General features: G+C 42.6%; 1 protein-coding gene across 5 annotated transcripts in view; it reads right to left on the reverse strand.

Moving 5' to 3' along the window:
- Nucleotides 1–24,278, reverse strand: part of CRACDL (CRACD like) — a 144,016-nt gene that overhangs the window by 63,930 nt on the left and 55,808 nt on the right. Inside the window, exon 1 of one of the 5 annotated variants that reach the window (XM_057743318.1) lies at nucleotides 19,368–19,602. The exons of the other annotated variants lie outside the window; for them this stretch is intronic. Within the exon in view, the coding sequence (XP_057599301.1) occupies nucleotides 19,368–19,441 (74 nt within the window). The 5' untranslated portion in view covers nucleotides 19,442–19,602. Of the gene's footprint in view, nucleotides 1–19,367; nucleotides 19,603–24,278 lie in introns of those variants that run through there. 5 annotated transcript variants of the gene reach the window in all.

The raw sequence follows: 24,278 nt of genomic DNA on the forward strand, positions 1-24,278 counted from the left end.
TTGAGCTAGAAAATACAAGTGCTTGAGCTTTCTATTACTTGAATTTGGAGTTAACAGATGCAATTACTTATCGGGCATGTAGCATGTCATCAGAATTACCTCATTTAATCCCCAATTTGGAATTGAGAACATGTATTATGTATCAGGTAAATTTATTAACTGGCCCAAAGTAGTGAAGCAGACACACCAACCTGTCTACTCATGTTGACTGCATACTCAGCATGGGCAGGCACTTATGAGGCCTGGGGATACAGGGATGGATGAGACCAACCTGGTCCCTGCCTCTTGCAGTGCTGACCCAGAGGAGTGGAGCATCCCAAGCTGTGCCCATAGAAGCTTAAGGGAGGGTAGGAAATCCAAAGGACACCAATCTCCCAAGGAAATGGCTCTGCCTGCCAGGCAGCCCCTGTCCAGGATCAGCCCAGGCCCAGAGGCTGAAGGAGCCCCAGGAGACCATCCATTGGGTCTGACAGGGCATCTTAGGCTCAGGGAGGTTGGGGGGGGGGCATTGAGGCTGTCATGATATATCAACTAACACTCATGAGAAACCATGATGTTACTTTCAAAATGTCCACCTCTGCACATTCTATAAAATATTCCTTGCTGGGAAGTGCTCAGAACGTGAAAGTGTATGTGAGTGTGTGCACAAGCTGTGGGGTGTGGGCATGCAGGAAGATGCCCATCCTGCTGAGTGTGAAGTAGACCCAGGAACTCAGACACGCTTCTCCCTGGGTTGAACGATGTGGCTGTGATAAAGCCCTGTGCACAGGGCAGAGGGCTCAGGAGCAGGTGGGAGGGTGGGCGGGAGACCCAAGAGGCTGGCCCGGTCCTCACCTTGCTGGAAGGTACGTTCTCGCGGTGGGGAGAGAGAGCAGCACCAGATGCCAAAGCTGCTAATAGACACATACTCGGAAGCAGAAGTTGCCACAAAGACAAAGGGACGACAAGTCAGTCTTTCCCCACGTGGAAGGTTTGAAAACCTGCTCATGTTTTACATTCTAAACATCTTCTTACTAAGAGGAGTGTGATGTAGTGCAGAGGAAAAGGGAAAGTCTTAGAAGTGAGGCGGTCCTGGAGCAATAACACTTTAATTAAATGGGACTGAGAACATAGCACATATAAGTAGCTGCTGAGAAGAGCTGTCGGTTTCTGCATCTCATTTCTTACCATGGGCTCACACCTCTGCACAATCGCAGACAAGAACACACACGACTGGCACGCCCTTTAGACTGTGCATTCTTCTTATGAAAGCACAGTCTCCTTGTGCAAATGGCTCGCTTTAGAGCCACCAGGATCAAAGATCAAGACACCTGGACTTCTAGATGACCCCCGATCTTCCCGATGCTCCACAGCCAGATGCACCATGAATGAAACTGCTGTCAAGTAACAGATAAAAATATATTCCAGGCCATGGAGGAACGCCCGCCCCCTGAGACTGCAGGGTGTGCAGATGGAAAACCAGCCCTTCACTTGGATGCTCCAGGTGCAAACACTCCACAGCTGTTACAAGGGAACGTCTTCTCTGTTGAGCCCAATAACTTGCCCTGCAGAATACATGTTCCCCTACCCAAGGAAAATTCAAGAAAAAGTCAGAAGAAAACCATAATTAGAAAGTCAATGTGGGACCTCCCTGGTGGCGCAGTAGTTAAGAATCCGCCTGCCAGTACGGGGGCACAGGTTTGTTCCCTGGTCCGGGAAGATCCCACATGCCAGAGAGCAACTAAGCCCATGTGCCACAACTACTGAGCCTGTGCTCTAGAGCCCGTGAGCCACAGCTGCTGGGTCTGTGTGCCACAACTGAAGCCTACATGCCTGCAGAAAGAGAGGCCACTGCAATGAGAAGCCCACACACAGCAACGAAGAGCAGCCCCTGCTCTCCACAACTAGAGAAAAGCCTGTACACAGCAACGTAGACCCAATGCAGCCATAAATAAACAAATAAATAAATTTATTTAAAAAAAAAAAAGAAAGGCAATATGGCAAATACCCAGTATATCCCATCATTCCTTTTGCTTCTTGCTGGAACCCAAAGTTCAAGTCAAGTGGCCCCAACGCCCCCTCAACCAGCTTCTGCCCTCCACCCTTCCACTTGTTGCTCCGACAGCTTAAGTCCAAGTACAGGAAAACTTGTTCTTTAAATTGGACCTGAGGGGGGCTTTTCAGGGGTTCTAATTAACTCAAAAGGGTGCTGAGCCTCCAGGCCCCTCTGCACAGCACACATCAGTGTGCATCTGGGTGCTTACAGGATCCAGGGGAGCCCTGGATCCAAAGAAGGATCCTCGTAGGGGCTGCGCCACTGCCTCTCTCTGAACGGTAACTCACCACGGGCTTCTCCACAGCTTCTGGCAGAATTCCATCATTAGTTGCAGCTTATACTGAAAAATTTTACAGAAGTTTATCCATGTGAAGAATGAGAGCAGACTTTAATACGGTATTTTAAAGGTACCCATCCATTAAACTTATTTACACAGTGCAAATAAAAATATCTGTAACCTGATTACATACCTCCAAGCCCATAATTACATACAAAAGCCTTAGTGTTCACCCCTACAGACCCACTCACTCCACACCACCCTCCAGGCCACGTTCACATCTCTGTGGTATTCTTTCTCAGCCCCTGTTCCTGTCTTCATAAAGCTCACCATGGTTGTCAACAGCAACTTGTTTGTTAGGTGTCTTCCAACCACTCCCCTCACTTACAAGGCTGTGAGTTTCTATGCTCGTCACATCCACTGTTCTCTTACCAGCAGTAAGCAATCCGAAAGTGAAGTTCAGAAAATAATTCCATTTACAATAGCATACAAAAGAATAAACTACTCAGGAATAAATTTAACCAAGGAGGTGGAATACTTGTACTCTGAAAACTATAAAACATTGTTGAAAGAAATTAAAGAAGACATAAATAAGTGGAAAGCTATCCTGTGTTCACAGATCAAAAACTTAATATGTGTAGGACAACAATACTCCCCAAATTGATACACAGATTCAATGCATTCCCTATCAAAATCCCAGCTGGCTTTTTTGCAGAAATTGACAAGTTGATCTGAAAATTTGCATGGAAATACAAAAGACCCAAAACAATCTTGAAAGAGAAGAACAGAGATGGAGGACTCGCACTTCTCAGTTTCAACATTGACTACAAATTTACAGCAATCAAGAATGCAGGGTACTGGCATAGAGATAGACATACAGATTAACAGAATTCAGGGTCCAGAAATAAAATATATTTATGGCCAATTGATTTTCAACATGGGTGCCAAGATAATTCAGTGTGGGAAGAATTAGCCTTTTCAACAAATGCTGGAACAACTGGACATTCACATCTAAAATATAATTTATACTCCTACCTCACAACTATACATAAAAATCACCTCACAGTGGATCATAGACTTAAATGTAAGTTCTAAACCTACAAAACTCTTACAAGAAAACATTAGAATAAATTTGTGATCTTGGGTTAGGCAATGATTACTCAGATGCAAACACCAAAAGGGAAGACAGATAAGTTGGACTTTATCAAAAGTATAAACTTTTTGTTTCAAACCTATCTATCAAGAAAGTGTAAAGGCAGCTCATAGATGGGAAAATAGTGGAAATCATATATCTGGTAAGGGATTTGCACCCACAATATATAAATAATTCTTATAACTCAATAAGAAAAGACACCCATTTTAAAATAGATGAAAGATTTAAACAGATACTTGTACAAGAAAGTTAAACAAATGGCCAATAAGCATATGAAAAGATGTTCAACATAATTAGTCATCAGGGAATTGCAAATGCAAACCAAAGTGAGATACAACTTCACACTCACTAGAATGGCTCTAATCAGAGGAACAGACAATAACAAGTGTTTGCAAGGACATGAAGAAATTGGAACACTGATTCATTTCTAATGGAAATGCAAAATGTTTTAGCCACTTTGGAAAACAGTTCCTCAAAAAAAAAAAAAAACCCACAAAACATAAAGATACCATGCAGTCTGGCAATTCCATTCCTAGGTATTTACCCTAGAGATATAAACACATATGTCTATGGAAGATTCTAGGAATACAGTGAAGTAGGAGGCACCAGGAATCTGTCTCCCACCTAGACAACAACCACACTGGCAGAGTTTGTTTAATGTAACTATTTTGGAGTCCATTTAAGGCTTGCAACTTCTAGAGGAAGGTTGGTATGTAAATTGCAGTTAATTTCAGTCAATTTCAGCTCTTAGCTCAATAGCATCTACTCACCCCCACTCCCTACCCTCCGAACAGGCAGCCATGCATCTGTTCCTGGAGCAGCTTGCACACAGCCTGAAGGACCCAGGGTGAGCAAAAAAGACCCTGCTCTCCAAATACTGGGGATCTGTGCTGCGATTAATGCTTATGATGACAGAGTTGCAGACAAAGAGGTGGGTCACCACTGTTGTTGCACCACCCCCTACTGTTGCAAGCCCCCACTCCCCTTCTAGCTGTACTAACTTCCAAGAGATTTAAAGGGCTGGGCTGGTGCCCCATTTCCCCACTCCCACTTCAGTTTTCTCCTTTCTCCTTTTGGGAACCAAACATTAAATACTGGGGCCATTCAAAAGCAAACTGTATATATGAGGCAAACAAGAAAGTTACTACATATGCCCCTCTCAGGCTTAGGAAAGACCTGAGAAGACCTTAAGATTACACGTCAGGCTGATCCTTAGTACAAAAATAAAGCCTAGCAAACCCAGAGGAAGGGGTAGAATCTGATTTTCAGAGTTACCACATTATTAGATGCAAATGTCCAGTTTTGAATCTATCCCTGAAAAAGATCTGGTGGCAAATCTACTAGACAAAGACTTTAAAACAACTCTCTTGATGCTCAGAAAACTAAAGGAGTGGAGAAAGTGAAGAAAATAATGCATGAACAAAACAGAAATATCACTAAAAAGGCAGAAAACCTAAAAAAGGAAGCAAAAACTACCTGGAGCTAAAAATAATAAGTGAAATATAACTGGAATGAAAGATTCATTAGAGGATTTCAAAGGCAGATTTCAGCAAGCAGAAGAAACTATCAGAAAACTTGAAGATAGGACATGGAAATTATTGAGTGTGAGGAATAGAAAGAAAAAAGATTGAAGTAAAGTGAACAGAGCATAAGGGACATGTGGGACACCATCAAGTGGATTAAAATACACATTGTAGGAGTCCCAGAAGGAAGTGGGGGAAGAAAACAGGCAGAAAGAATATTTGAAAAAATAATACCCTAAACTTCCCAAATTCGATGAAAGACACAAATATAAACATCTAAGGAGCTCAATGAATTGAGATACATTATTATTAAACTGCTGAGAGCCAAAGATAAAGAATCTTGAAAGCAACAAGAGAGAAGCAAGTCATCACATACGAGGAATCCTCAATAAGATTATCAGCAGATTTCTCATCCAAAACTCTGGAGGGTAGAAGGCAGGAGGCCAATATATTCAAAGTGCTAAAAGGAAAAAAAATGTCAACCAAGAACACTATACTTGGCGAAGCTGTCCTTCAAAAGTAAGGGAGAAATTAAGGCATCTGCAGATAGATAAAAGCTGAGGGAGGGGCTTCCCTGGTGGCACAGTGGTTAAGAATCCACCTGCCAATGCAGGGGACACGGGTTTGATCCCTGCTCCAGGAAGATCCTACATGCCGCGGAGCAACTAAGTCCATGTGCCACAACTACTGAGCCTGTGCTCTGGAGCCTGTAAGCCACAAATACTGGCCCATGTGCTGCAACTACTGAAGATTGTACGCCTAGAGTCTGTGCTCTGCAACAAGAGAAGCCACCACAATAAGCCCGCACACTGCAACAAAGTGTAGCCCCTGCTCTCTGCAACTAAAGAAAGCCTGTTTGCAGCAATGAAGACCCAAAGCAGTCAATAAGTAAAAAAATAAATAAATAAGTAAATAAATTTATCCAAAAAAAAAAAAAAAGCTGAGGGAGTTTGTTACCACTACACCTGTGAGAAATGTTCAAGGGAATCCTGCAGGTTGGAATGAAAGGGAACTAGACAGTAATTTGAAGCCATAATTTGAAAATGCATAAAGAAGATGTGGTATATATACACAATGGAATACTTCTCAGCCATAAAAAAGAATGAAACTTTGCCATTTGCAGCAACATGGATGGACTTGGAGGGCATTATGCTAAGTGAAAGCCAGAGAAAGACACTGTATGATACCACTTACATGGGGAATCTAAAAACACATCAAACTAGTGAATATTAAAAAAAAGAAGCAGACTCACAGATATAGAGAACAAATAAATGATTACCAGTACAGAAACAGGGAGGGGCAATATCGGGGTAGGGGATTAAGAGGTACAAACTATTAGGTATCAAATAAGCTACAAGGATATATTGTACAGAGAGATTGGTTCAAGATGGTGGAGTAGAAGGACATGTGCTCACTCCCTCCTGCAAGAGCATCAGAATCACAACTAACTGCTGAACAATCATTGACAGGAACAATCGTCAACACTGGAACTCACCAAAAAAGATATCCAATATCCAAAGACAAAGGAGAAGTCACAATGAGATGGTAAGAGGGGCGCACTCATGATAAAATCAAATCCCATAACCACTGGGTGGGCGACTCACAAACTGAAGAACACTATACCACAGAAGTCTACCCACTGGAGTGAGGATTCAGAGCCCCATGTCAGGTTTCCCAACCTGGGGGTCCAACAACAGGAGGAGGAATCCCCAGAGAATCAGACTTTGAAGGCTAGCAGGATTGGATTGCAGGACTTCCACAGGACTGGGGGAAACAGAGACTCCACTCCTGGAGTAGTGTGGAGCACAAAGTAGTGTGTGTACTAGGTCTCAGGGGGAAGGAGCAGTGACCTCATAAGAGACTGAACCAGACCTACCTGCTAATGTTGGAGGGTCTCCTACAGAGGCAGGAGGGGGCTGTGGCTCACCATGGGGCCAAGGACACTGGCAGTAGAAGTTCTGGGAAGTACTCATTGGTCTGAGCCCTTCCAGAGTCCACCATTAGCCTCACCAAAAAGCTTGTAAGCACCAGTGCTGGGTCCTCTCAGGCCAAACAACAAACAGAGATGGAACTCAGCCCCACCTAGCAGCAGACAAGTGGATTAAAGTTTTACTGAGCTCTGCCCACCAAAGCAACACCCAGCTCTACCCACCACCAATCCCTCCCATCAGAAAGCATGCACAAGCCTCTTAGATAGCCTCATCCACCAGAGGGCAGACAGCAGTAGTGAGAACCATAATCCTGCAGCCCACGGAACAAAAACCACAGCCACAGAAAGACAGACAAAATGAAAAGGCAGAAGACTTTGTACCAGATGAAGGAACCAAGATAAAACCCCAGAAAAGCAAATAAATGAAGTAGAGATAGGCAACCTTCCAGAAAATAATTCAGAATAACAATAGTGAAGATGACCCAGGACCTTGGAAAAAGAATAGAGAAGATGCAAGAAATGTTTAACATAGACCTAGAAGAATTAAAGAACAAACAAACAGAGATGAACAATACAATAACTGAAATGAAAAATACACTAGAAGGAATCAATAGCAGAATAACTGAGGCAAAAGAATGGATAAGTGACCTGGAAGACAGAATGGTGGAAATCACTGCTGCAGAACAGAATAAGGAAAAAAGAATGAAAAGAAATGAAGACAACCTAAGAGATCTCTGGGACAACATTAAATGCACTGACATTCGCATTCTAGGGGTTCCAGAAGGAGAAGAGAAAGAGAAAGGACCTGAGAATGTTTTTGAAGAGATTACTGTCGAAAACGTCCCTAACATGGGGAAAGGAAATAGCCACCCAAGTGCAGGAAGCACAGAGAGTCCCAGGCAGGATAAAACCAAGGAGAAACATGCCGAGACACACAGTAGTCAAACTGACAAAAAGTAAAGACAAAGAAAAATTATTAAAAGCAACAAGGGAAAAATGACAAATAACATACAAGGGAACTCCCATAAGGTTAACAGCTGATTTCTCAGCAGAAACTCTACAAGCCAGAAGGGAGTGGCATGAGATATTTAAAGTGATGAAAGGGAAGAAGCTACAACAAAGAATACTTCACCCACCAAGGATCTCATTTGAATCCAGCAAGATTCAACAGAGAAATCAAAAGCTGTACAGACAAGCAACAGCTAAGAGAGTTTGGCACCACCAAACCAGCCCTATAACAAATGCTGAAGGAACTTCTCTAAGTGGGAAATACAAAAGAAGAAAAGGACCTACAAAAACAAACCCAAAACAATTAAGAAAATGGTAACAGGAACATACATATCGATAATTACCTTGAATGTAAATGGATTAAATGCTCCAAACAAGACACAGACTGGCTGAATGGATACAAAAACAAGACTCATATATATGCTGTCTACAAGAGACTAACTTCAGACCTAGGCACGCATACAGACTGAAAGTGAGGGGATGGAAAAAGATATTCCATGCAAAAGGGAATCAAAAGAAAGCTGGAGCAGCGATACTTGTATCTGATAAAATAGACTTTAAAATAAAGAATGTTGCAAGAGACAAGGAAGGACACTACATAATGATCAAAGGATCAATCCAAAAAGAAGATATAACAATTGTAAATATATATGCACCCAACATAGGAGCACCTCAATATATAAGGCAAATGCTAACAACTATAAAAGAGGAAATCAACAGTAACACAATAATAGTGGGGGACTTTAACATTCCACTTATACCAATGGACAGGTCATCCAGACAGACAATTAATAAGGAAACACAAGCTTTAAATGACACAATAGACCAGACAGATTTAATTGATATTTATAGGACATTACATCCGAAAACAGCAGATTACACTTTCTTCTCAAGTGCACATGGAACATTCTCCAGGATAGATCATATCTTGGGTCACAAATCTAGCCTCAGTAAATTTAAGAAAATTTAAGAAAACACATATCCCCATATTCCCTCCCTCCCTCGACTCCCCCCCTACCCTCCCTCGAGTCCCCCCCACCCTCCCCGTCCCAGTCCTCTAAGGCATCTTCCATCCTCGAGTTGCTAAATGCCCATCAACAAATGAATGGATAAAGAAGATGTGGCATATATATACAATGGAATATTACTCAGCTATAAAAAGGGATGAGATGGAGCTATATATAATAAGGTGGATAGACCTAGAGTCTGTCATACAGAGTGAAGTAAGTCAGAAAGAGAAAGACAAATATTGTATGCTAACTCACATATACGGAATCTAACAATGGTACTGATGAACTCAGTGACAAGAACAAGGATGCAGGTGCAGAGAATGGACTGGAGAACTCGAGGTTTCAGAGGGGGCTGGGGGTGAAGGGGAAGCTGAGATGAAGCGAGAGAGTAGCACAGACATATATATACTACCAACTGTAAAACAGATAGTCCGTGGGAAGTTGTTGTATAACAAAGGGAGTTCAACTCAAGGATGGAAGATGCCTTAGAGGACTGGGATGGGGAGGGTGAGGGGGACTCGAGGGAGGGTGGGGGGGGGAGTCAAGGGAGGGAGGGAATATGGGGATATGTGTATAAAAACAGATGACTGAACTTGGTGTACCCACCCAAAAATAATAATAAAAAAAATGGAATCATATCAAGCATCTTTTCTGACCACAACGCTATGAGATTAGAAATCAATTACAGGGGTAAAAAAAACTGTAAAAAGCACAAACACATGGAGGCTAAACAATACACTACTGAATAACCAACAGATCACTGAAGAAATCAAAGAGGAAATCAAAAAATACCTAGAGACAAATGACAAGGAAAACACAGCAATCCAAAACCTATGGGATGCAGCAAAAGCAGTTTTAAGAGAGAAGTTTATAGCAATACAATCCTACCTCAAGAAATGAGAACAATCCCAAGTAAACAATCTAACCTTACACCTAAAGAAACTAGAGAAAGAAGAACAAGCAAAACCCAAAGTTAGTAGAAGGAAAGAAATCACAAAGATCAGAGCAGAAATAAATGAAATAGAAACAAAGAAAGCAATAGCAAAGATCAATAAAACTAAAAGCTAGTTCTTTGAGAAGATACACAAAATTAATAAACCTTTAGCTAGACTCATCAAGAAAAAGAGAAAGGACTCAAATCAATAAAATTAGAAATGAAACAGGAGAAGTTACAATGGACACCACAGAAATAAAAAGCATCATAAGAGACTACTACAAGCAACTATATGCCAATAAAATGGACAACTTGGAAGAAATGGACAAATTCTTAGAAAGACTGAATCAGGAAGAAGTAGAAAATATGAACAGACCAATCACAAGTAATGAAATTGAAACTGTGATTAAAAACCTCCCAACAAACAAAAGTCCAGGACCAGATGGTTTCATAGGTGAATTCTATCAAACATTTAGAGAAGAGCTAACAACCACCCTTCTCAAAAGCTTCCAAAATCTGCAGAGGAAGGAATACTCCCAAACTCATTCTATGAGGCCACCATCACCCTGATACCAAAACCAGACAAAGACACTACAAAAAAAGAAAATTAAAGACTAATATCACTGACAAATTTAGATGGAAAAATCCTCAACAAAATACTAGCCAACAGAATCCAACAACATATTGAAAGGTTCATACACCATGATCAAGTGGGATTTGTCCCAAGGATGCAAGGGTCCTTTAATATACGCAAATCTGAAGAGTAACCCCTGCTCTTTGCAACTACAGAAAGCCCACGTGCAGCAACGAAGACCCAACGCAGCCAATAAAAAATAAATAAATAAATAAATAAATAATACATATGCAAATCAATGTGACACACCATATTAACAAACTGAAGGATAAAAACCACATGATCATCTCAATAGATGCAGAAAAAGCTTTTGACAAAATTCAACACCCATTTATGATTAAAAACTCTCCAGAAAGTGGGCATAGAGGGAACCTACCTCAACATAATAAAGGCCATATATGACAAACCCACAGCAAACATTATTCTCAATGGTGAAAAGCTAAAAGCATTCCTTCTAAGATCAGGAACAAGACAAGGATGTCCACTCTCCCCACTACTATTCAACATAGTTTTGGAAGTCTTTGTCACAGCAATCAGAGAAGAAAAAGAAATAAAAGGAATCCAAATTGGAAAAGAAGTAAAACTGTCACTGTTTGCAGATGACATGATATTATACATAGAAAATCCTCAAGATGCCACCAGAAGACTACTTGAGCTCATCAATGAATTTGTTAAAGTTGCAGGATACAAAATTAACACAGAGAAATCTCTTGTATTCCTATACACTAAAAACAAAACATCAGAAACAGAAATTAAGGGAATAGTCCCATTCACCACTGCAACAGAAAGAATAAAATATCTAGGAATAAACCTACCTAAGGAGGTAAAAGACCTGTACTCAGAAAATTATAAGACACTGATAAAAGAAATCAAAGATGACACAAACAGATGAAGAGATATACCCTGTTCTTGGATGGGAAGAATCAATATTGTGAAAATGAATATACTACCCAAAGCAACCTACAGATTCAATGCAATCCCGATCAAATTACCAATGGCATTTTTTACACAACTAGAACAAAAAATCCTAAAATTTGCACGGAGATACAAAAGACCCCGAATAGCCAACGCAACCTTGAGAAAAAAAAAGAAAACAAAACAGAGGTGGAGGAAACAGATTCTCTGACTTCAGACTATACTACAAAGCTACAGTAATCAAGACAGTATGGTACTGGCACAAAAACAGAAATACAGATCAACAGAATAGATTAGAAAGCCCAGAGATAAACCCACGCACCTATGGTCAACTAATCTATGACAAAGAAGGCAAGGATATACAATGGAGAAAAGACAGCCTTTTCAATAAGTGGTGCTGGGAAAACTGGACAGCTACATGTAAAAGAATGAAATTAGAACACTTCCTAACAACATACACAGAAATAAACTCAAAATGGATTAAACACCTAAATGTAAGGCCAGACAATATAAAATTCTTAGAGGAAAACATAGAACACTCTTTGACATAAATCACAGCAAGATCTTTTTTTGACCCACCTCCTAAAGTAATGGAAATAAAAACAAAAATAAATAAGTGGGACCTAATGAAACTTCAAAGCTTTTGCATAGCTAAGGAAACTATAAGCAAGACAAAAAGACAACCCTCAGAAAGGGAGAAAATATTTGCAAACAAATCAACAGACAAAGGATTAATCTCCAAAATATATAAACAGTTCATGCAGCTCAATTAAAAAAAAAAAATTGGGCGAAAGACCTAAACAGGCGTTTCTCCAAAGAAGACACAGATGGCCAAGAGGCACATGAAAAGCTGCTCAACATCACTCATTATTAGAGAAATGCAAATCAAAACGACAATGAGGTATCACCTCACACTGGTTAGAATGGGCATCCTCAGAAAATCTACAAACAACAAATGCTGGAGAGGGTGTGGAGAAAAGGGAAGGCTCTTGCACTGTTGGTGGGAATGTAAATTGGTACAGCCACTATGGAGAAAAGTACGGAGGTTCCTTGAAAAAATAAAGATGGAATTACCATATGATCCAGCAATCTCACTCCTGGGCATATACCCAGAGAAAACCATAACTCAAAAAGACACATGCAGCCCAATGTTCACCACAGCACTATTTACAATAGCCAGGTCATGGAAGCAACCTAAATGTCTATCAACAGATGAATAGATAAAGAAGATGTGGTACATACATACAATGGAATATTACTCAGCCATAAAAAGGAACGAAATTGGGACATTTGTAGAGACATGGATGGACCAAGAGACTGTCATACAGAGTGAAGTAAGTTAGAAAGAGGAAAACAAATATCGTATATTAATGCACATATGCAGAATCTAGAAAAATGGTACAGATCAACTGGTTTGCAAGGCAGAAATACAGACAAAGATATAGAGAACAAACATATGGACACCAAGGCCGTAAAACGGGGAGGGTTAGGGTGGGATGAATTAGGAGACTGGGATTGCCATATATACATTACTAAGAAAAAAAATATCAAATTGTACACTTTAAACATATGCAGTTTACTGTGGGTCAATTATATCTCAATAAAAGTCCTTTAAAAAAAAGAAAGCAGAATGATGGTTGCCAGGGGCTAGGGGAAGATGGGGGGTGGGGTAGTTTAATGAGTACAGAGTTTCCGTTTTGCAAGATGAAAAGAGTTCTGGAGGTGGATGGTGGTGATGGTTTCACAAGAAGATGGATGTACTTAATACCACTGAACTATACACTTAAAAATGGTTAAGATGGTAAATTTTGTTATGTGTATTTTTCAGCAATAAAAAAATGGGAAAAATGCACTCAACAATGTACACACCAATGTTCAGCATTAATAAATAATTATATAATATAATTATATATATAATAATAAATAAATTATAACAATCAAAAAGTGGAAACAGCCCAACAGTTGATGACTAAATTTAAAATATGGTACATATATATAATGGAATATTATTCAGCCATAAAAAGGAATGAAGCACTGATACATGCTACAATATGAATTAACCATGAACACAATACGCTGAGTGAAAGAAGCCAGACACAAAAGGTCACATACTGAATGATTCCATTTATATAAAACCCTGAACAGGCAAATCCACAGAGAAAGACATTAATTAGTGTTCGTCTAGGGTTGGGGAGTGGGGTGCTAGGTGGGGAGGTAGAATGGAAGTGACAGCTAATGGGCACAAGGTTTCTTTGCAGGGAGATGAATATATTCTCAAATTAGATTATGTTCATAGTTGCACAACTCTGTAAATACCCTAAAACCTACAGACTGCACACTCCTAACAGGTGAACTTTATGGTATGTAAATTACACGCCAATAAAGCTGCTGGAAAAAAAGGGTGAGCAGAAAAAAAGGTGAAATAAAGACATTTTTGGAAAAAGAAGACATGATACAATGTGTCTCTACCAATCCCATGGTAAGGCAGATATTAAGGGAAGAAGGATATGATCTCAGATGGACGCTTGGAGGTGTGGGCAGGAATGGAGGGCAGTATACAAGTGGGTAAATCTAAATGTGGACGAGACGAGCAGATCGTCTGGATTTTAAACAGACACCCTGTACACGACCAGCACCAATGTGCCTGCCCTGCTCTCTCTGTCCCCCAGACTTCACTTCCTTCCAGCCCAGGACCTCTGCAGATGTTGTTCCCTCTGCTTGAATGCTCTTCCCTGCTCTCATGCACCACTTCCTTCTTATCAGCTCCCACTCAGCCTCAGGTATCAGCTTCACTTCCACGTCCCCCAGGGGTCTGACTGGATGAGCCAGCACCTCCCACAGTGCACAGTGAGAAGCCCTGAGCCTTTTGTTCACCGCCACTCACCAGTTTTCATCACACCTCTGTTGGCATGATTCTGTGATCTGGTTCCCCTTCATGGATTTAACACTGCTTACCTTCCCTATACCTTTAATCAATTTTTCCTTTTCTTGGGGAAAAAGACAAAAATAAACTGTGACTTGACTATTGTTCTCTAGTGAGTCACACCAGGATCTGCCTGTACCTTTTTACAGAAAAATAAGTTTCACATTACTGAGGCAACGGGATGTATAAGGCTTGCAAAGTTCCTGTGAGAAATCTCTGCTCAAAAATTGTGCCAGCTGTACTGCCTCATGATAGATACTTTTATCCTCAAGAGCAGAAGACTTGACTTCTGCTCCCACCCCAAGGTGGCAGGGGCACTGGCACTGGACCTCTCCATGGTCACGTCTCCTCCAGAGTGCCAGGGGACCTCCTGCCCTTCAGAGTAGACACCTTGATGTGTGTGTGCAAAACCTGCTCCATCCACCTGTCAGGAAGGACAGGGAGGAGAAAGGGTAGATCCACTGTGACATACAGGAGAAAAGCCAGCAAAGAATCACCCAGAAATAAACCCACACACCTATGGTCAATTAATCTGTGACAAATGATGCAATAATATACAATGGGGGAAGACAGTCTCTTTAGCAAGTGGTGTTGGGAAAGCTGAACAGCTGCATGTAAATCAATGACATTAGAACACACCCTCACACCATACACAAAAATAAACTCAAATGGTTTAAAGACTTAAATATGACATGACACCATAAAACTCCTAGAAGAGAACATATGCAAAACATTCTCTGACAGTAATCATATCAGTGTTTTCTTAGGTCAGTCTCCAAGACAATAGCAATAAGAGAAAAGATAAACAAATGGAACCTAATCAAACTTACAAGCTTTTGCACAGTAAAGGAAACCATAAACAAAATGAAAAGACCTATGGACTGGGAGAAAATATTTGCAAATGATGCAACCAACAAGGGCTTAAGTTCCAAAATATACAAACAGCTCATACAACTTAATAACAAAAAACAAACAACCTAATCAAAAAAATGGGCAGAAGACCTAAATAGACATTTCTCCAAAGAAGACACACAGGTGGCCAATAAACACATGGAAAAATGCTCAGCATTGCTAATTACTAGAGAAATGCAAATAAAAACTACAATGAGGTACCACCTCACACCAGTCAGAATGGCCACCATTAAGTAGTCTACAAATAACAAATGGCGGAGAGGATGTGGAGTAAAGGGTCGAACCTTCCTACACTGTTGGTGGGAATCTAAATTGCAGAATCTAAATTCTTCAGCTACTACAGAATACAGCATGGAGGTTCCTTAAAAAACTAATAGAGCTACCATATGATCCAGCAATCCCATTCCTGGGCATATATCTGGAGAAAATTCTAATTCGAAGATACATGCACCCCTAAGTTCATAGCAGCACTATTCACAATAGTCAAGACATGGAAACAACCTAAATGTCCATGGACAGATGAATATATATATATATCACATACATACACAATAGAATACTACGCAGCCATAAAAAAGAATGAAATAATGCCATTTGCAGCAACATGGATGGACCTAGAGATTATCATACTAAGTGAAGTAAATCGGAAAGAGAAAGACAAATAGCAATATCACTTATATGTGGAATCTAAAATATGATATAAATGAATTTATTTATGAAATAGAAGAGGCTCACAGACTTATGGTTACCAAAGGGGAAAGGGGGTGGGGGAGGGATAAATTAGGAGTTTGGGATTAGCAGGTACAAACTACTATAAATAAAATAGATAAACAAAAAGACCCTCCTGTATAGCACACTATATTCAATATCCTGTAATAAATCATAATTGAAAAGAATATGAAAAGAATATATATACATATGTGTATATATATATATACATATGTATAACTGAATCACTTTGCTATGCACCAGAAACTAACACAACATTGTAAATCAACTATATTTCAATTTTTAAAAAGAGTAACAAAGAAAGCAATCAGATGAGTGAAGGGCTGAAAGCTGAGAACTCAGACACTGAGTCACAGTGCTCAGAGGATAGCGGGAGAGGAGCAAAGGAACTTACTGGGCGGTCAGTTTCCTAGCGACCTATAATTGATTATCATATTAAAATACTAAAATTAGGCTTGGCCTAGAGAAGCAAGTCATCCCCTGTCTGGCTAAGGATGTGAAACTTGAAGACTAACTCCCTGAGGATAGGGAGCATGTACCAGCATGGTACTGCCACACAGAAGGTCCTCAATAAAGATTGCTGAATGGATGAATGAATGAATGAGAGAACAAACCAGGGGCACTTATAACACCTGTTAGATAAAGGGCTCACCTCCTGATAAAAATGACACAGCATCAACTACCCAATCACAGTCCCCAAGACCACATAGCACTCCAATGTCTTGAGGACAGATGTCCTTCTAAATCCATGACTTAGCTAAACGATGTCACATTTCTTTAGCCTGAGTTCTTCTTATCCACTGTCACCCTTTAGACATCACCTGCCCTATAACCATGCAGAGCCTTTGGGAGTCAAGGAATATGGGTGCAAAGGAGGTCTCTGTTCCAGATGCCTTATTTCCATCCTCAGGCTTCCCTCTGGCCACGGGCTGGGCAGAGACAGTTGGAGGACCCAGAGAGGATGAGGCACTGGACCACAACTGGCTGGGCCATTTCTTTGCAGAGAAACAGCAGAGCTTCATTCAAACAAATTCAGTCATCCACAAGAAAAACAGCATAGTTTATAAGCATATAAATAGTATCTCATGTAAGATAAACTACACCACTTTTTGAAACTTATGTAACAGTTGATTTTGTGGTACTCAGAATCCTTGTGAATGGGCACACTGATAAGTTACTTAGCGGGGAAGGCATATTGCTGCCCAATGCAGCATATATGTATATATCGTATATATGTATACATTGATACATGTATACACACACACAGGAACCTGTGTTCACGTATGCAGCCTACATCTACATGAATGCTCCTCAACGAAGCTCACATCTCAGACTGTGATGCATGACAGCTTTTACAGGAGTTACCTGTTTTTCACTCACCCAGAAATGAATGTTTTCTTATGAGATTTTAAAAAATGTTAATTTAGACATTTTTAGGATATTAGAATAAAACAAATTTTTTAGAGACGTGTGCAGAACCAACATTTCAAAAACAGGTAAGCATAAGGGCTTCAAACTTTGCAACCTCAGAAGTTACATTTGCACAATCCCTGGGAAAGTATATTCTAACACTGGGGTATCTTGTCAAGATGCGGTCTAACCTGGAAACTTTCAGTCTCAGAGTGAGAGCTGTAAGTTGTGCTGATCACTGCCCACAAGGGACGAATGTACCCGCAGCCCGGGGCACGGGGAAGCTTTACGAAGGCTGGCCTGTTTTTAACTTCATGAGTTTATTTAGGTAATAAATTCCCCCTTTATAAGCATTTATGCCAAAAATAATGACATGAAGAAAGTTCTTAAGGCTAAATTTATCTAGGATGTTCCATATGTGATTGGCATTTCTGCAGCACAGCAGATGCAGAGCTAAAGTTGTTGTTGTTGTTTTTTTAATAAGGAAGTCATGCTCCAAAGTCTATTAATGAGGAGACATCACACCACTGCTCTATTCTGGTCCATTCAAAATAGGCAGCATCAGACACTGAGGTTGAATAATTATAAGGAAAAAGATTTTTATGAAACAATAACAATGATGGTGACCTCCACGCCTAGGGCTTCACACAGTACAAAGGCCCGTGTTCACAAGGAATCCTTCAGTTGGTGGGTTCCTGTCCCTATGTAGCAAAAGAAGGAAGTGAGGCTTGGGGGGTAGATGGTATGCCAAGGTCCCCCAGCATCCGCCACACCACCAGATGTATGTTGCTGAAGTTGCAATATCCATTTCCCAAGATGGTCCACCCAGCCCAGGTAATGTGCAGATGTGACCATCACTTGGATTGTCAGAGGCTGCCACACTGGAATTTTCCATTTGGTATATGAGACATGCAATTTGTTTACTTATACTTGCAAATGGGTTTCAACCACATCATAGCTCTACCAAAGCAAAATGCACCAAGGGCCAAACATTTTCAAAGGATGAGGTCACCTGCAGCAGGGCGAGGTGGCTCTGCAGGTCCACTGGCCTCTGCTCCAAAGTAACTTGGGCAGGTCACTGCCCTCAGCGAGTCTGCCAGCTAAGAACAAGCCCTTTGGCATTATACGAAGTGAAATACGTCAGCCAGAGAAAGACAAATACTGCATGATATCGTTTACATGTAGAATCTAAAAAATACAACAAACTAATGAGTGTTACATAAAAGAAGCAGACTCATACATACAGAGAACAAACGAGTGGTTACCAGTGGGGAGAGGTAAGGGGGAAGGACAATTTAGGGGAAGGGGAGTAAGAGATACAAACTACTAGGTATAAAATAAGCTAAAAGGATATACTATACAACACGGAGAATACAGCCAATATTTTACAATAACTATAAATGGAGTATAACCTTTAAAAATTGTGAATTACTATATTGTACGCCTGTGACTTACATAATACTGTACATCAACTATACTTCAATTAAGAAAATTAACTTAAAAAAAAGAACATGCCCTTTGGTGCTGATCTTCAGTTATAAGAATAATTCTAATGGTTCTTTACTTTGTCCTCCACTGCCTTCTCTCTACCCAAAGTACACAGACTGTGCCATGTGGATCCGCCTTACAGGCATGGGATGTTCAGAGGAAAATACTCGGTCTCCCAGCCCTCTCCCCATCTCCTTCTCCCTTCCTTTCACTCCTCACCCCCCTCATCTTAGCTCCCTGCTCCCCTCTCTTTCAATACATGCATGTGTCGCAAAGAAAATAGAGACAATCATTATTTTGTTCCAGAATTCACACAATTCAAGGAGATCTATAACATATATAAAATGTCTGTAAGGAAGGAGGTCATACAGGACAATAGACGCAGAAAGTCTATTCTTGGGCCCCAGGGTTTGGGGGTCGCGGCCAGGCCTCCCTCCTCTCTGCCCCTCTGCCTCCCCCACCACCCCTCGGCTCTCAGAGGCCCACCTGGGCTCAGGCCTGACGCAGTGGTAAAAGGCAGCCATCTTCGCGAATGTGGAGGGGGCCTCCGGCACTTTCATCCTCTGGGAGAAAAGAGGGCCTTCCCTGTCCTCCCCAAAGGGGTTCAGCGCCCTGGGGTCACCCCTGGGTGCCGATCAAGATCCTCGTCCCCGTCCCTGGAGCAGCACCCCGGGGCCCCGAGGAAGCGTGGCTTCTGCCAACTCCTGCGGCCCCGCGGGCCCCCGGGGCAGGTGTGCAGCACAGGGCAGTGGACGCTCAGACACACACGCACTTCCTCCTTCCCTCCATCCACGTGGACGCCCAGGGTGGAGCTGGAGCCGCCACCCACCTCCCTCTGTCCTCCCTCTGAGCAGAGTCGCTGCCCAGCTGCCGAGGGTGGAAACTAACAAGCCTGGGCTCTGCCTCCCTGCGCTCCCCGCAGAGGCGGGCAAAGGGCACCGATTGCCCCATCTAAGCAAGGGCTCAGGGCCCCGGGGGGCACGTCCACCCCTGCATGTTTGTTCCCTTGCTCTGGCTTTCTCCTGATCCGTTCTTCAAGGCCCAGCATGTTGCCGCGGGTCCCGGATGTGTTTAGCGAACTGCTTTCCTGGGACCTTCCAAAGGCTCCTCCTTTCAGCCCGGCACCTGCTCCGCCGCTCCCAGTGGCAGCCACAGAGTTTCAGCACTCCCTGCTGGAGACCACACCTGGCAGGTGCGCAGACCACGCCCCGCCGCCAGAGAGACCTCGCCAAGTGCAGCCCACAGAAAGCCGCCTCCCTGATGACCTGCTGGTGCCACTTCAAAATAATAGACTCCTGCCGCCCAGCATCGCAGCTCCACCTGAGTTCGTCCAAGGTCTAAAGGCTGCTCACCGGCGCAGTCGGCAGTTTCCAGGCAACGTATGGAGGGTTGACAGAAGGCTCTGGATGACAAGCATGAATCTGTATTACTGAAACCAAGGAGCAGCAGGCGGCAAGGGTGACTTCTGAAGGTGGTTCTGAGAAAGTCCTAGCCTGCTCTTCTCTTTTCCAAAATGCATCCATATATATATAAAGTTCTGGTCAAAGGGTTTATAATTCAAATAATAAAGCATAACCAGCATATGTGATGATGGCCAAAGAAAGCGGTGAGCTCAGTGAACTTGGAAAACGACCACTGAGTGCTTTTGATGGCAATTTACACCTACTGGCCCTTGTATGCTTTCGATTTTGAATATCTGCTGCCTGGATGCTGGTAAGAGCTCAGCCTCCTCCAGGGAGAAAGACAATGGGCTGGCAGGGGCTGTGCCTGTCTCCCGTGAGGTGGTCCAGGGGTAGAGTGGACCATGGAAGGGTCAGGGATGGGCCTCGGCCTCAGGACCGGTGTCTCTAAATGAGTGGTCCCAGCCAGCAGCCCTCTCTTCCCCAGAGGCCAAATCCAACAGACGCGCAGCTGCAACTCCCCGCACCGGAGGCCCGCTCAGCAGTCGGCTGTGTTGAACTTGGAGCTACCCTGCCATTTACCATGGCCAGCTCTGCTCTGGGCCTGGTCAGTGTCCAGGACGGTGCTCAGCGCCAGACAACACTCTTCAGACTGACACAACACCACCAGGGGATGCGGTGTCACATCTTGGGGTCACACTGAAGGCCCCAGGGACTAAGAGGGACCCTGAAGATCAGGGAGGGCCCTGCCACCTGTTCACACACACACACCTTCTCACTGCCCAGCGTGCTCGCCACAGCACACCACTTGTACATCTTAAATCTCTGCTCAATTTTAAGAAAAAAATGTCAGGATTTCCCTCTCTTTCATGCTTTCTTCGCCCTTCTTTGCAGTGCCCCAGCCACACATCCTTCAGAACATGGGAGAACCAACTGAAAGGCCAATATAACCCACTGCATTCCTATTGAAATGCAATTTATCGACTGCAACATAAAATCTTTTCTGAAATAAAATCAAAAGGCTTTGATAGGATCTCCTCCGGCCTTTGGGCTCATCTTATTCAGAGGGAAGAGAATGAAGCAGGTACCAGATCCAAGATGGTTGATATTCTCTCTTATTCAATGCTCACAACCAGCTCGGAACTAAATGACATCTCCTTTTTTTCAGGTGAGAAAACAGAGGATCAGAGAAGTTAAGCAAATGGTCCAAGATCACTGAGCTGGTGTAAGTAGAAAATCTGACCCTCAAATCAAGGTCTGTACGTCACCCAGCTGTGAGCTCTTCCCCACAAGGGCAGCTGCCTCCTAAGAAGCCCAGATCAAGACTTCTTTTTTTTCTTTTTCTTTTTTTAAGAACTTTTATGGAGATATAATTGACATACAATAAACTGCATATATTTAAAGTGTACAATTTGATATTTTTTTTCTTATTAATAATGTATATATGGCAATCCCAATCTCCCTATTTATCCTACCCCAATCCCCCACCCCCACTTTCCCCCCTTGGTGTCCATATGTTTGTTCTCCACATGTGTCTCTGTTTCTGCCTTGCAAACCAGTTGATCTGTACTATTTTTCTGCATTCTGCATATATGCGTTAATATACGATATTTGTTTTTCTCTTTCTGACTTACTTCACTCCGTATGACAGTCTCTAGGTCCATCCATGTCTCTACAAATGTCCCAATTTCATTCTTTTTTTACGGCTCAGTAATATTCCATTGTATATATGTACCACATCTTCTTTATCCAAGCCCAGGTCAAGATTTCAAGTGACCAGTCAAGTTAGATCTTCTCTGGGCTGGAATCTGGCAGAAAGTATCAAAAGCCTTCAAAATCCTTGCTGATCCAGTAACTACAAATTCTGGGAATTTGTCCTCAGGAGATCATCAAGTATCCCCTTCGAACAGCCCCCTGGAAACAGTTTAAAGGCTCATCAATAGGAGACAGACAGGAGACTCACTATGGCAAGGGGACATGTCACGAAGTCACTAAAAAGCATGCTACATGAAAATATTGACTGACAGGGGAGAAAGCCCACAATACACTGCAAGGGGGAAAAGTAGGCTACAACAGTGCTTCTAAAGGGAATATACATCCCAACATCTGAAGAGCTTGCTAAACATGTATTCTGCTTCAGTATGTCTAGGGTGGGGCCTGAGATTCTTGTATTTCTAACATGCTCCTGGGTGACACCAATGATGTTGCCCACGGACCCTCCATTAAAGAGCATCGTGCTATAACTAGCATGTGACGTAAGACCATTGTTATTTTTTTTTAACAAGTCTCTTAAAGCATAAAAGGAATTCAGGAAGGACCACAAAAGGATGTGAACTGCAGTTATTTCTAGATCACGGAATTAGGTGTATTTTAAACTTTCTCTCTGCTCTTTTCTATGTTTTGCAAATTTTCTGATTGAACATATATTTTGTTCATAATCAGGAGACGCTCCAATAGTTTCTCTTCAAGACAAGGCAGTGTGAGGTAAACAGGCTGGGACGCAGGAACTTGGGATTTAAGTTCCTGTTCTGCTCGAAGTCTCAGTTTCCTCACCTGGTAAACCTGAGGAGCGGCGGGGTGCCAGCCCTGAACAGACCCGGAGTGTAAGTTTCTGCCCTGTGCCGGGCACACAGCAGGGTCTCAGCAGTGTCAGGACCTGCCCCCTCCACTGCTAGAAATGAGAGCCTGAGTCTGTGACAAGTAGTTTCTGTCATTTTTCCAGGGTACTTTCACATTTGCTTCCCCATTTGTTTGCACATCATTTCTGTGACAACGAGCTGGAGGAGAAACAATCACTGTAAAGCTTAACAAACATCGACCTGATAGGAAGGCAAGCAACTTGCCCCAGGTCAGCACCAGCCACCTACAGGGGGCTTCTGACCCAGGACACAGCTTCCCCTCACAGCTTCACTACCACTGACAACCCTCAAGCACCCCCTACCCCAACACCCCACCCTATACACACAGGACCAGCCCGCTGTGCTCTGGTCCCAGTCTGGAATGGTCCCCTGAGCTGAACTGGCCTGGGGCAGGGATGCAGAACGGGGTCTCCGCCAGGAATCAAGCAGGGGAGATCCCACACCTCATGGCACTTGGCCCACCTGTGCCCCTAGAGTAGCCCTTGCTCACTCCTGGGATTTCAAAACATCATGATGTGCTTTTCCTCCTGTAATATTCTGAACTGTTGAAACACCCATAGAAGAGATGGGGTCATGAGTGATGAATTCTTTCCAGCTGCAAAGGCAGTCAAACCAGACAATCATGGCCCCAACGCCCAAGCAAGTACTTCAGTTACTTAGAGTGGCTACTCACAAGGGTCAAAAATGAGTGAGACAACTTTAAGTCTTCTCTCTGCTGTGTGTTCAGAGTTAACCTTTGCAAGTGGCACCTGTAACCTATGTGGCCTTTACTTGCTTAATATCCCAAAGTGACCTTATAAAGACCACAATGGCCATCATGAGTTATACTGAGTTAACCAAGAAAGAAAAACCAAAACCCTGAAAAAAAAAAAAAAGGAAAGAACAACTGTAGGTCAAGTTGCCACATTGACAGTTTTTCAGAATTCTTCCCAGTTAAACGTAACTCTGTGGAAACATGAAAATGACAAAAAACACCAAAGGGCAGCACTCCAGCTGGGAGTCAGCAGGCACTGCTGGACAGAAGTCTCTCCATCTCAGGCCACACGGGGCCGGCTATGCTCCTAACTCCAGGGATGCAAGGAAGTCACCTGGGTGTGAGAAGGCAGGTCCCTGCTGCCTGTGATGGATGGAAGAGGGGAAGGTCCCAGCTGGCAGGAAGGAGGCAGGAGAGAGGGGAGTAAGGCTGGGAGGGAGAGCCGGTGGGCATCAGGTAGAACTGTGCTCGAGAACTATGCAGTCTGTAGACTAATACACAGACACACATGATTCAACATGGGGCATCCGTGGTCACTGGGCAGTAACATACTGCAACTGCAGACAGAAATAAAGAGATGCCACACAGAGCAAGTGTCTGCATT

Source organism: Hippopotamus amphibius, chromosome 7 (assembly GCF_030028045.1).
Source record: "Hippopotamus amphibius kiboko isolate mHipAmp2 chromosome 7, mHipAmp2.hap2, whole genome shotgun sequence".
NCBI classification, from domain to species: Eukaryota; Metazoa; Chordata; class Mammalia; order Artiodactyla; family Hippopotamidae; genus Hippopotamus; species Hippopotamus amphibius.